The following is a 14,307-nucleotide window of genomic DNA, read 5'->3' as shown; positions in this document are numbered from 1 at the left end:
AAGTTTTCTATACGGAGTACGAAGTAAGGTCCCTACACACTCACAATCTTCTCTTCTTGTTCGTTCCTTCCATCTTCCGTTCTGCAGGTGCAAACACGCAGGGCAGGGTACGGCAAGGTACCTTAGGAGTGAGCATCTAAGGCAGCGAATTCTTGCCGTTCTTGCCGTCACTTACAGTCCCGGTCGACGGAATCTGGGAGGAACCCGATGTCAGGGCGCCCCTTACCTTACCTAAGATACCACCCGCCTTACGTCAAGACGGAAGGATAGAAGGGGCCAGGCTGACGACTGTAGCTTCCCGAGGTGGACAGACGCTCTCTTGCCCATCAAGGCTGGGCAGGCACGGCAAGAACTACATGACGATAGGCAGAATCGTGACAAGCGGAGGCAAGAACGCAACACTGCAGCGACCCAGTTCCGGGAGTGGAGACTAGGTAAGGTATCTTAGGTACCTATGGATGGTCATTGGTATGAAAGGTAGGTAGGACCTAGGTATCTGGAAAAGAGCGGATCGTGAGCCGAGGGTTATTGCTTCCGTTGTTCCACAACGACACTCAACCTCGTTGACGCGCACCCGCCGGCCCCATCTGTCAAACCATCGCGGCTAACCAGGAAGTCTGTAAAGTACCAGATAAGGTACCTTGCCTGGGGTCTGTAAGGTACGGATTCTTGTACCTTGCTCCGTGCACGAGGTACCTTGCCTTGCCGACACACGTCGAACCTGGAGGCTTGGCCCTCAATGCGGACTGTGTGTGTTCCAGCCTTTCTTGTGGACAGTCTGGCCTGGCTGCCATGTCTCATCTCAGGTAGTTTCTACAAAAGTGAGGTGATGATGGAAATTGCCATGGCCCGTGAATGAAGCATGGAAGGTAGTTTTTTCCCAATAACTCTGTACTTTGTAGATTGCACCTTCCTCTTTTCCTGGGAGAGACAAAGAGCCGAGACAAAAGTCTCGGCATCAGGATGGCACACCTGGGGAAAAGTGTATATCGGTATTCCATGTACCTTTCCAACTGGTTTTCTAGCAAAGTGACTTGCAAGTGAGATGAACTTGACCCAAATCTGAGACCCAACCAACCACACTTTTTTCTCAATGTAAAAGGGAAAAAATAAACATCAAAATTGCGGCGTGTTGGGTGCTTCAATATGGACCTGCATTTATCGCATTTTCCATGTCGCTGCTTCCAAGATTCGCAATCTCTTCCTCCTTCAATCATCTTGCATTCAACTCCCGTCCCCGGCGCCTACCTTCCAAAGTCTGAACCTCCTTCTTTCTCGTCATTCGATAGTCTCGGCCCTGTCTGAGTCTCTCTCTCTCTCTTTCTGTCTCCTTCTCCGTCTCCGTCACTGCCTCGTCTGCCTCCTGGGCTCTTCTCGTCGTCTCATCTGCCCATCCGTCATCTGCTCCATGACTGCGCATCAGCATCTCATCTGCAGCCTGCCCTGCATTTCCTCCAATCTCCACCTCATCACCACACATCATCGCCGACTCCGTCACCTTCCAAGCCCTCTTTTTACGTCTGATCGACATCCCCCGTGCCCACAGAGTCGACCGACTTGACCGCTGCCCAGCCATCTGATTCGCGGCACTTCGTCCGTCTCTTCAGGAACCGCCCCAAAGGATCCCCCCCTAGTCACCGATTTCAAATTCTAGAATGGGACCCCAAGACCAGAGTCCTCCCCCCAGCTGAGCGACGAAGAAATAAGGTGAGCACCTCACCACACGCTAGAATAGAGTCCCACTCCTTCTAGAAAGATTGCCCGGGATCCCTGGGTCGCATAATTGATCTTTTAATTGCCAGGTATGCGTGAAACGCGTTTCCTTCATGCGATACCCGTCTGACCCCCTGCTCCAGCTTCATATCACCCCCTCCCATGATCCGTCATGTCTCGATGAGGTCAACTTGGCCGCCAGCACTAGCAATGAGCGAGCGCCAGCCGCATCATGCCCACACGAGGATCTCGAGCCAATTCTCCAACCTACCGCCAAACTAAACTCCGTCGGCCATCCGTCTTCTTGCTGTCCGAGTGCCCTCCTTGGCCACCCTCCCGTCGAGTCTTCGTCCCAGGTTTTTCTCGTCCAAGCGCCCTTCCTACTGGTTCGGCCCTACCCTCCCTGACGAGCTATGGGAGGTACTTGCGACTTTCGCCTTTGCCCAGCGGCGAGAGAGCGAGCCTGTCGAGTGTCGAGCCACTCCCCAGGCGGTGTTTTTTTTTTTCTTGTGACCGACCTACCATCAAGCACCGAAAGTCTGGGATGTGCATTGAGTCGCACAATCTCCTTGCTGCCGAAAGCCGGGGGGGTTTCTTACGCCATGTACCGTCCTCCTGCTTACACCCACCACATTCCCGGCTCACGGTTAGGTGAAAGAGGGGGGGTGGTACGGTCGAGTGGGAGGCCGCGGGAGACTATGTGCGCGTCTTGGGCGCACGCGTCTGGCAATCTGGGGATGCCCTCAAGTTCGTGAGAAGACGAGAGGAACTCGAACTGCTGGCGGCTGCGTGCACGTTTGCGCGCCCGCCCGCCCATGCAAACAGACGAATAATCACCTTGAGCGAACCGCTATCATCCCATGGTTTCGACGACGGCACCATCGTGCGACCTGGCCATTGAGTCGTACACGTCCCAAGTCCCCAAAAAAAAAACAATATCCTCATTGGAAAAAGTTGTTACCCCACAGGCTAACCAGTCTTGTCTGGTCCGGTGCAAGTCAACCCTACGACCATCCCATCTCGTCGACGCGCGCGCCGCCCGCCTGGTACAACAGCCGCCGCATTGCCGAGCCTGAACCTCAACCGTGGCACCGCCGTCATTCTCATCTCGGCCATGTCCCTTCGCAGTCGTATTCCTTTCTGTTTCTGCCTCTGGCATTGGCATCTGCCTGTGGGACCTGCCAGATTTGACAGTATCGACATCGAGGCGAAGGCCGACTGACACGCCTTTTCTGGCGTTTGGGACGCAAATCCCCCTGCTGCGGACGTCTTCATCTTGGGTCAGCCGGGATGATTTGCCTCCTGGGACCACTGCAGTTCCCTTCCGAATCGATCCCGAAGCTTTTGACCAGGTCCTCGAACGTGGAAGCAGGCCCTCACTGCCACCGATGACGGCAAAGGGGATCAGGGCTAAAAAAGAAAGGGTCTTTTTTTTTTTTCTTTCTTTCTTCCTGACGTTGCGAATGGATACAACGAGCTTGGGCTGGTGCCATCCGTCTTTCTCACCCGGCAGTCCCTTGTTCTCACCCCTCGGCAATCTGGCCACTAGGTCGAGTGGTTGTTGCAACCTTACCGTCTCTCTGGCCCTATCGCGTACCGGAGCGGCGATTTCTCTTCATGGTTCTGGTATACCCTCCCTGCATCAGATATACCCCCATCAGGGCCAAGGCATGACTTCTCGGTGCTCATCCAGCCATTTTCTCTCCCAAAACCTGCTGTTTGCCCCCCAACAGACTCCACTGTATTCTCCAGAATGGGCAGAGCTGTCCAAGTTACGCTGTTCGCTGGTGGTTTTCCACCCAAAGCAAGCCCCCCGTCAAGGACGGAGGCCAGGGGAAGGGTGACCCAGGGACTTTGAGCTTCCGAGCCCACGCACACGCGCACACCCACACACAGGCTCACACACATTCGCACTCAAGAGTCAACTGCCTTGAGTTGAGCCAAGAGCTGCCACCCTGGTTCCCCTTCCCTCTCTCTCCCCGGTGAAGCAGGGGGCCGAGCAACATGGGCGGCCTTCTTCTGAACTGCTGCTGCTTAGTTGCTATGCCCTTCCCAACCAGCCAGCGCATGGTAGGGCTCGTTTCAGCTTGTATCCCTCATTCAGCTGAACGTGCTTGGATTTCTTCCATGCGTTTTCCAGACCTCTCTCTTTCTCTTTTTCTCTGGGTCGTCCGGCCTCCCTTTACAGGGTTGGATCGAATCCATCCGGAGGTTTCTTAGATTTGTGAAATGGTACATTGCTTGTCTCCCCCGACGACCCTGTCTGCCCATCATACTATGTAGGCTGGCCCAGTTGCATCATCACCGCCGGCCGGGGGCACTCCTGCTTCTATATCCGGCAGCGAAACCCATGGCATAAGATCCCCAAATTATGCTACCGTCATCATCTACTGGGCAAGGTTAACTTGAGTCTCCGCAACCTACTCAGGAACAACATACGTCTCGCACATGGCGAATCGCGTATGTGCTTGGGATGTCGGTGACAAAAGCAGCGGCAGTTGATGTACCCTCTTTCTCTCGCCTCACCCCTCCCATGCATGCTTTTCTACTCTCCTTCGTCCCCTTCTCTCTACCCCCAGAGCAAGAGTCCACACACAGCCCTCTATTCCTCTTTTCGATAAGGCACATCGGACGATATAATGCAGCCCTTGCCCACGTCCGCGCTTCCTCTCTTTTGACCCCTTCACTACTATATTACTTGTCCAGGGCCAAACGGGATTTATAATAAGTCAAGGGAAGATCCCGTGAGCTTAAACGGCGCGTGACAACAACCAGTTGAAAAAGGGTAGCATGGTTACCTCGACCTTTATTTTGTCTTAATAATTTTTTTCCCACCTCACGCCAGTCAAAGGGAACTATCCGTCCGGCCGTGCAGACAGACAGACAGATAGCTCTCCACCACCGGGAGTCAAGTTTTACGAAACCGCAACACCAGCTTGGTCTTACTTCTCAGCCGTCGTCATCATCATCACCGTCGTCGTCTTTGTCCTTCTCCTCTTTTCTCCTCAACATCACTACCGCTAGAATCGACCTGGTCATCATCACAACCACAAACTCTGGCAAGGGCTTGACCGTTGCCACAAGACACCATTATCCTTCGCTGCCAGCAATACCGCGAAAATTCTCTCTACACCTCCCGGGCACGAATGTTCGTTGAGTCTGGAGGGGGGGTCTCATCACGGCGACACCATAGCGCTGTTACAGGATCGCAGTTTGAAAGACTACCACCACCATCGCGACCCCGCAACGTCGCACCAACAGCCCTCACCTCTCCCGACGCCGCCCGAGAGGGCCTTCGCTCAACCAATTCTTTCACTTTAGAGCCCGGCGACCGTCCAGAGCGGTTCGCTCTGGCGGGACCCATGTGCCGGAAGCACGCTGGCGGGCAACTATCGAGTAGGGGACTACAATGTCGATTATTCTGCACAAGAGTCGCATCCGAGCGACCAGGGCCAACAGCAGCATGGTTATGACACGACGCCCTCACATCATCAACACCATAGGAGCTCTCTCCACCATGGCGCCGCTCACACGCCTACTCTCCATGAGCCGCCCACTAGCCATCATTCCCATCACCCGGGCATGCAGCAACACCAGCAGCACCCTCACCACTCTCACCACTCCCATCAGGTTCTAATGGATCCGGGGCACCACATGGGCCACGCCCGGCACTTGGGCCCGCCTCACTACGGCGCTCCGGGTCCGGTGGTCGCTCCTTTGTATCCATCCATGACAACGCCTACGCAATCCCATACGCCCCATGGAGCACCGAAAAGACCGAGACCAGACGAGCTTGACTTGTCCGTTCCCGGAATCGATCTTGAACAGACGGACCTCGAGACCATGCAGCAGACTCCTCTGGGTACCGCCTATGCACAGGCGACCCAGCAAGTCCAGGCTCCTACGCATCATCACCACCGACTACCCGATACAGGACCCCCTTCCAAGATGATGAGGCGTGATGGTGACGGCGGAGACAGAGGCGGTGCCCCGAGCGTCGTGGGACAAGCAGGCATGCCGACTCCGGCACCGAGGCCAAGGGGGCCGAAGCTAAAGTTTACACCCGAAGACGACCAGCTCCTGATCGATCTGAAAGAGAACAAATCCCTAACATGGAAGCAAATCGCGGATTTCTTCCCGGGGAGATCATCAGGAACACTCCAGGTGCGCTATTGTACGAAGCTCAAAGCTAAGACCACCCAATGGACCGACGAAACGGTATGTGCTCTTCCCTCCCCTAACTACGATGCCATGCAGCACAGCCAGACGGCGTGGCATAGTAAGGCCGCGCGCAGCATTCTGACTTGAATACTCCTCTAGGACCAAAAGCTTCGCACCGCGCTGCAAGACTACGAGAATGAGAAGTGGCGCATCGTTGCTAACAAGGTCGGAACTGGCTTCACCCCTGCTGCCTGCCGAGAACGCACGCAGGAGTTAATGGGCGGCCCTCCCTTATAGCATTCAATGTCTCCACCGGGAACTTCTGAGCCCCCGGCTGGAGACACAATCTACACGCAGCAGCTTCAGTGATGAAGAGGAGCTTGCCTTTAGCGATGATCTCCATCATGCAACTTGGAACGACACGACCCATCCGGAGCATTCAGATCGACCTCCACGAACACCGTCCTCCCACTTCGACTCAGCGAGCTGGTAGGGGAGGAAGATCTGCAACAATTTACCCGACGTCTTTTCATGTAACAGCTTGGGTTCGAAAAGCACAGAGAACGCAAGGCCCGAAGAATTGCGCCAGCTCTTCCTCGAACCACCGAGGCCATAAATACTTCTTCGCCTTGTTCACTTCGGCTTCTACCTCATACCTGCGACTCTCGAGTGGCATTGTCCTTTTGTTTTGCTGGATTCCCCATCCGCCTAATTCTAGAGATACCCCCGAACACCACGGGTCACCTTTTTTTACTTCATCTTTTTCTCGACCTACTCCTTTATCTCGACTCATGACACAACGCACACACTATAGACTTTAGGGGGCAACACAGCGAACCACGCAATCTACGGCCTTTCTGCTTGTTTTATCCTTCTCGACGCTCCCTTAGACGATTTTGGTTTTTTATTCTCGACGATTGTCATCAACTTCTTTTTGGCCCCATCCAAGGATCTACCATTGCCAATTCTCTCGAAATTCGGTGCACTTGACAGCTTTACTGCAGTATTTGGTGGTTTATTACACCAACACGCCTAGAGAATCGACTCTCGAAAACTTGACTATCGAATTCAACGGACGAGAGATTTTGGTGGTGAGCTGGCTCTGATGCCTAGGCGTCTTGTGGGTGGGAGGAGAAAAACACAAAAAGGGGAGAAAGATGCAGATGGAAAGACGCATTTTGCATACATGGCGGATGACACACGCGCAGTTTTCGCATTCATGACGACGTCTGTTTATTTTTGCTTTGTACTTTTGACCATTTTTTTTTTCTGTTTCGTTTTGTTTTCTCCTCAACGCTCATTATTCGTTTCTTGTTCGATTCTACCCCACACATCACGCAAATGTACTTTGTAGTATTTGTAGCTTCTTCAACCCCTTTTTTCGCTTCGTCCCAAACTTACTTCTGCTTACGGCCCCATGAAGAGGATCGCAATATGGTACAAAGTGGAAACAAGAGTGGCAGCCATTTCTCGAGAGTGCTGTTGCTTAAACCCGATTATGTGAAAACAAAACGTGCGCAGGAAGATGGAGAGAAACATGTTTCTTTTGCTTCTGTTTATTAATGTATAGTGGGAAAATCACAACTAATTCGGTTCCGGTATACCCTATTCGAGAAAGTACTTCTCCCGCCCCCCGGACTGGGAAACCTCGGGGATTAACTTCTGTGAATCACATTGGCATCGTAATGCAGCAAGCAGTCTGCAAGAAACCATGCACCAACCGCTTCCGGGGAGGACGGAAAGAAGCAAGGTCAGGCGTAGGTGTGTAGGTGGGCAAATCACAGAAAAAAGCAACATGTCTGTCCTATCATCCTTTCCACCCATCCCCTTCTGGACGGACGGGAGACGCATCAAATGTGCAACTTCTCTCGGGGGCGCGTGTAGTCGACTTTAGGGACCTTTACCTTACCTTAGGTCGTGAGCCGCCCCCTTTCACGAAAGGCCCCCGAGGCCTCGTCCCAAACGAGAGGCTTCCAAGGCACACACACACCTCCTTTTGGCCTTGCCACAGTAGCGCGGCCTATTTTTGCGGCCGTGGTGGGAAGGGGGAAACGGCCGGCCGGAGGTTTTTTTTTTGTCTTTGGGTATTGTTGTTTTACGGTTTGGCGTGCAGTTTGACGTGTGGCGGCAGTTATATTAGCAATACATTCCGATTCCCGCTTTTGGCAGCTGGTTTTTGATTACCTTGCCCGCCGCGGCAGCCCGGCGTCCAATCTTCGAACTGATTTGAGTCAGAGTGCAAAGTCCGGGGAACCAGGAACCAGGCCAGGGGCCCCGGGTGGTTGGGAAAGAGTCAAGAGATCGCGCGCGCGCGGGGACAGGCGGGCGGGCTTGTTTAGCAGCTGCTAAAATCCGGAAACTAGGCGATAGCTGTATCTTCCTAAGCGATGCTTTCCTTGACAAGTCGGCTAACTTGGCTCTTGCTCCCGTTCCAAAAGCCTGTTCCTTTACGTGACGGACGATGGGGGTCGAGTTTATTAACTTCAGACCTCTGCTGTTATTCCTTGTTTCCCTCTGTTGTGCCTGGGCCTTGGGGCCTTGGGGCTGGCGAGTTCGGTTTGGACTTTTGGGCCAATATCGGCTTGGCGAGTAATGGCGGAAACAGGAGCGGGGGGGTTAGGTGGGAGGGAAGGGACGGAAAGGGACTGGCGGCGGGTAGGATTCAGGAAAGAGACCCAAAGGTGCGAAGAGCTCGGAGAGGAGAGAACAGGGTAGAACTTCAGAATGGTCCTGCTTTGGCCTGCTTACCTGCCTGCCTTGGCTCTCTCTGTGTTCCTCTCCGTACTTCTTTCTCCTCTCTGGGCTCTCTCCTGTCCCGACACAGAGTTGGCCACATAGCCAGATGTGGACGGTAACGCAGAGACGGGCTGCAGGTTGGCCCTGTTGTCTGCTGGAAGGACCAGGACCGGCTATCGAGTAGAGGCGAGAAAAAGAAAAGAAGAGGCACCTCCCCGTAGGGTGTTGGCACCCTCTGGTCCTCCGCATGTGCCGGGTTCGGGGTTTGTGATCGAGCAAGATGGTGGCCCTTTTGGCGACTTTGTTGTCCTTCCTCAACCCCCCTTACAATGAGCGTCCTATAGCTGGATCTCCCGCTGGCTTCCAGTCTCCAGTCGTTGATGAACCCCATTGATCACTGCGCATGCTCTCGTTTGGCGCTGCGTCCACCGAGAAAGATTGGTTTGGCAGCGGCTTCTGCCCGTTGAAACACTCGGCCCCAGGGTTTCGTTCGTTATATGACCCGGGGGATTCTGATATATCCCCCCTAGCCCGTCATCTCCCACTCCCAGTCCCCCCCAGCCACCCGCCAGAAGGCAAATCCAGGGAAGAAAGAAGCGGTCAATCGCCCCCGGAATGTGACACGAGCGGAGCGGTTCCCACACATGTTGTCATGCCTGAGCCTCTTCCCACTCTCTTCTCGCTGACAGAGATGTAGTGCCATGTGTGAGAGGTCGTGAATCGCGCGGTGACAAGTGACGTGACGGGTTAGCCTTGGTCGACGAGGTTCCTGCATGTCACCCCCTATGCAGAGTGATACCTGCATCACTGCATCGGGTACGGAGACCTACGCGGCGCTTCGTCCAACGGTCTACGGATACTAGACAGGCCACGGGTGTGAGAAAGAGGCAAGGCCAACCGCACCCTGGGGTTCCAGACGTCGGCTCTCGGCTGCTGCTTGTGGATGGGGTTACTACCACCCAACTATCGCACACCCCTTCGAAAGGTCGTGTCCGCCGCTATATTATTGAGACATTTTATGAACAAATTTAAGCTCAAAGATTTCGTGACTCCCGAGACCACTTTCCGATTGTGGGGGGCCACAAATCGGACACCCTCTCGCACTTTGCGTAGAGAGTAGACGTCAAGCTCCGAAACCGTACGCGACGAGCGATCGAATTCTCCCGCAAAGACAGCTAAGCTTTCAGTGACTGTGACAGTTCACATCGCAAGAGGGTAGATATCGTGTCGCATGGCGCAGATCAAGCAAGCCAAAACAATAGGCGCCACGATGTTGCGGCTCCAAGGCACCCACGAAAGATTGCCATGTGGTCATGCAGGCGACGTTTGAAAGAGGGAGGGGCGAGAAAAAACACAACCCGCTCTCCTGACTATGAAGTTAAACCTTTTCTCCAACCCTACCTCGTTATATGCCCCATCAGCGGCTCGCCATCTCTTCGGACGAATGTCAACGGGTTCGCGAACTTCATGCTGGAAAAAGTCGGTTAGCTCAGCGCATGAGACGTCCCAGGTGAAACTCTTCATGTGCGATTGATAATGGGTTATCGTATGTGAACTGCCGGGCCAGGTGGTGAGGATGATCGGTATCTAAGCCGGGGGATGCTTGGCTCGATTTCCTCCAGCGCGAACCAGGGGACATGGTTTATGTGTGATCACCGGGGCGTCAGCACCGTCATGGCCCGTCTCATGGTCTAGGGCTGATATGGTTGTCTGGAGGGTCAGTCGGCCGACTATGTGCAAACTAGGTGTGGTCGCCGCCTTTAGATTTTAAGTATGAACACATGATATTCGCAGCAGGCCTTGACCTGAGTCTCTCAAATCCGAGATATTGCTGAAAAGGCCAAGGTTGACTTCAAAACTGTGGTCAAGGAATCCTTGCGGTGGCCTTTCTCCCACCCGGCTGCTCCGTGTGCCAGCCCGGAAAGCTTGGATCAAGCGGCTGACTGCAGCCAAGGACCTCAGCGCCGCGCATATGCCGGGTTTTACCGGTTCCATAGCTCTGAGCAAGAGAACGATTTTTGATCCTTTCAAGACTCCATTCTTTGAGTTAAGGAAGAGGAAGCCGAATGTCAATGGCCAAACAAACACTCTTCGAAGATGCGTCATGCGGGTTGACGCTGCGATGTAACCATGCAGCAACGCTTTTTTCGTACCTGCTCGAGTGCCAATCAGGACTTGGTCGGCCCTCCGTTGCCACAGTTGGCATCAAGGGTCCGCTTGAGACCAACGTGATGTATGCTAGAGAATTTCTGGAGTTCCTCTTAGCGATGGGCTTGGGCCGGTAGCTTGGCCGCTCCAAATCACTCGCCTTTGGGATGTTGTTAGCCTTGTCGAAATTGATGTCGTTCATAGTCTCCGCAATGGGCTGACAAGAACCCATCAGACAGGCATCGCCAGGAAAATCTCCGTCAAATATGCACCGGAAGTTTTCTTTCAACCCCTGTCGCCCAATCGGAGAATTGAGGCATCAATATGAACTGGATCCATATGTTGGAAAATGGAGCGCTGATGATTAGCAATCACTGGGTCCGCCGTTCTCTCCACCGCGTGGCTCTCTCGCAACCCAGAGGGACACTGCCGGTCATGATTGTTGCATGGCGACACTCGACTGAAGAGGAGGAATTGAGTGTCTCATTGGATTGAGGTCTCGAGGTTGCCGTGTGCCCTGAGCTCCGCTTCTTATTTCGCCGCTTGGCAATCCATCGGCCTGCCATCGAGCATCCAGGGGTTGTCATGCTCGAGGGAGCAAAAGCAAGCTCTAGACCGAATGCAAGGAACCAGATCTTGCTGCTATAGAGGAAATGGCGTGACTTCGAGCCAGATGATCCCAAGATCCATGCTGACTCTAGATCGAGCTTTTCAACGTCTTTGAACCGGTGGCCCGCCACTGACGATCCACTTCTTATGACAGATCAATATCGAGATTGTGTGGGCAGAACTCGGTGCATTGCTAGCTTCCACTGTATAAGTTGACAAACGTAGCCGTCTTAATTCACGAAAACCGCCCACTCATTGTTTCTGGCGGTTCCTTTTGCGATGGCACTGAATAGTGCTTCTCTTTGATGTGTTTCGCAAGCCTCGAGATTCCTTCCATGGCACCAACACGATGACGTGTGCGATGAGGGCAGTAAGCCGTGCATCAGAAGGCGGACTTAAGCAGCGTTAGTTAGTAGGCGAATCTACTGCCCGTCATGAAATGCTAGAGGGCGTGTGCGTAGCTTCGCATGAGTCCTCTCACACACCTCGGCGGCATCATCGGCAAAAGGTAAGCGGCGGGTGCAAATCCTGAGGGGCCAAAAGTGTGGGCGTTTCCTTGGAAGGAAAAGTCTTCTGGTCGGGTACTTCCATGGCAGTCGCTGATGTTCCGTCCGCCCCTGACGCGATACACCACTCCTGGTGGGCTACCAGTATACTACGCCTGATATTATGGCTATAATGTGGTCTCTTAAGGGGCGGCAAGCAAGCGAACGTGGCAAATGAAGTAGACCACCTCGAGTGCAACTGCACACCAAACCATACTAACAGGCTCAGGGATTGCCTTGTAAAAGGGCACACGAGTCACCTTTGCAGGAGACTGGGCCACGTTGGCATACCGCGAGTATAGCCAGTGGCTTCTCGAAGAGCGTGGTTGCCGGACGAATGAGGTCGCCCGCCGATGTTCGGTACCTTTGGACGGAGTTTTCGAAACAAGGTTGCCCCGTAGCTTCTACGACATGATCATGCTGGATCTCTGCCGTTGATTCCATTTGATTCAGTAGGCAGTTGGACTGTATGCCGGTGTCGTCTAGTTTGCGAGCAGTCGAGTGACTGAACGAAGTGCACGAGCATCAAGAGGGTTGTACCCTGGACGGTTAATATTTCCAGTATCATCGCGGTCGATCCCGTAAAGTGTTGGACTAAGATCGACGGCATTCTGGGGAATGCAAGCGTGCCATCGCGTCTTGCTCAGCGACTCGTCAGTGTTCTGCTGTATTGTGACCTGGGCCAAGCCATGAAGCGGTGTGAATCCTGGATTCAGGCACTGGCAAGTCTACCTTAATGGTCGTCTCCAAAATTGGTGAAGTGCTTGCCGAGAGACTCTTCGTCCAACACCGTGCCATTTTCCACAAGACGGACGAGATTCTTGTGATGGACAACGCTAATCCCACACTCGAGATAGGCAGCCATCTCAACTAGCCATCCGTTGAACTCGTTGACTTCCGTTGGTTTCCCAGCACGAACGTCTTGGAGCATAGAGCTCGTATTTTCTCGGACCTTGTATCCAACACTGTAAAGCATCTCCTTGAGCTTGTTGTAGGAAAAGCGGTCCAGGAGATCGCCACGTTGAGGACCGCACTTGCGGATCATCTCGTTCTCCGCTGCCACTGGCATTCCAGGGACTGTTTGTAGAATAGATTCGGTGCTTCGGTCCTTGATCAGGGCTTGAAGAACATTGCTGGCTTCCATCAACAGAGAATTGATGATGCTCGCAAGGGGGCCTTCCTGTTTCGTGAACAGATCGCCATTTTTGCAGCGAAGGATGGCGGTTAGTGGGTTGATGACAGAGTTGACCACGAGTTTCTCCAGCTGCAGTACCCATAGCTCGTTGCGTGCTACGATATGGCCGTTTAGGTGAGGTGATTCGGCGAGTATATTCGACAGGTAAGCGCCGTTGTTGCCAGAATTATTTGGAAAAACAAGCCCAACCTTGAGGTCTGCCTTGGAGGCATGTAGACTCCTGAACTGGCCCAACGAAGATACTCCGTGGGTTGTTACACAAGCCAGCCAGTTGGGATGAGGAGCAGAAGCATCTGCATACCGCGATGCCATGTAGGAGTCGCCGTGAGGTGGCCAAAGTTTGCACATGCCGTTTTGAGCGAAAGCAACCGTGGAACGGTCATTGAGATAGCGACGTGCTCGATCGACCTGCGGAAGAGCTTGGGATGCCTTGGTCGTTACAATCAGGTTGGAAATCTCTTGTCCATCCGCAACCTCTCTTGTTGGACCTAAGATCGGTTCTTCTTCGGACCATAGCTCAACATCGAAATCCAAATACTTTTGCGTAGAGTCTCCCCGAGTGATCTCGATACCTGGTTGTTGTCCCCATAACAGCAGAAGCTCTTTGCGGTGAAAGACGAGAGTTATCGGTGGTGGATTAGGTAGAGACGCAAGCGAGCTGGCAAAGAGAATTCCTAAATTTCCAACGCCAAGAACGTAGATACGCTGTTGGCGGTTGCGATGTTGTTGATGAGATATTGATCCTTCTAACCGACTGGCCGAGGGGCTCGAGACTGAGTTATTTTGTTCCAAGTTGAACAGGCTCCAAGCATAGAGCTTGGGTGCGCTCTTCTGAGGCAAATGATCGAGGTAGGGTTGTAGCCAGACGGGGGCCATCTTGGGAGCGCTCCGTAGGGTCGACGAGGGACGGTGCATGGACCGAAGGCCGTGGCCGACCGTTGAGAGAATGCCAGGTGAAGGGCGTTTAATCATGGCTCTGTTCAGAGAAAAACTAATATCATAGCTGGGCGTAGTTGTATACGAAGTTTTCTTTCTGATAGACGTAGTAGGCTTGGATGTGAGGTAGTTGAATCCCAGCAATGACAAGATGAGTACGAAGTACAGAGGTGCGCACGGAGTACCCTTGTGAGAGCTCCTTCTTTGCACCAGAACGCCGCATTAGTCAGGTGTGGCTGCCCCTCCGATTCTCATTGTGGCTAG

At 53.4% G+C, this 14,307-nt stretch overlaps 2 protein-coding genes across 2 annotated transcripts; one reads left to right on the top strand and one right to left on the bottom strand.

Annotated features, from left to right (window-relative positions):
• Nucleotides 1–5,349: 5,349 nt before the first annotated feature.
• HER10_EVM0000867 (MYB DNA-binding domain-containing protein) lies at nucleotides 5,350–6,679 on the top strand (the record flags this gene model as incomplete). Its single annotated transcript, XM_035470634.1, has 2 exons — nucleotides 5,350–5,931; nucleotides 6,034–6,679. 2 exons carry the CDS (start codon nucleotides 5,350–5,352, stop codon nucleotides 6,169–6,171), a joined length of 720 nt encoding a protein of 239 aa, XP_035335598.1. The 3' UTR covers nucleotides 6,172–6,679.
• Nucleotides 6,680–12,038: 5,359 nt separating this feature from the next.
• HER10_EVM0002868 (uncharacterized protein) lies at nucleotides 12,039–13,983 on the bottom strand (the record flags this gene model as incomplete). The annotated part of the gene is made up of 1 exon (XM_035472561.1): nucleotides 12,039–13,983. One exon carries the CDS (start codon nucleotides 13,981–13,983, stop codon nucleotides 12,646–12,648), a length of 1,338 nt encoding a protein of 445 aa, XP_035335787.1. The 3' UTR covers nucleotides 12,039–12,645.
• Nucleotides 13,984–14,307: the final 324 nt, after the last annotated feature.

Source organism: Colletotrichum scovillei (assembly GCF_011075155.1).
Source record: "Colletotrichum scovillei strain TJNH1 chromosome Unknown Contig00003, whole genome shotgun sequence".
Classification (NCBI taxonomy): Eukaryota; Fungi; Ascomycota; class Sordariomycetes; order Glomerellales; family Glomerellaceae; genus Colletotrichum; species Colletotrichum scovillei.
The sequence above is the reverse complement of the archived record's forward strand: the minus strand, read 5'-3'. Positions and strand labels throughout refer to the sequence as shown.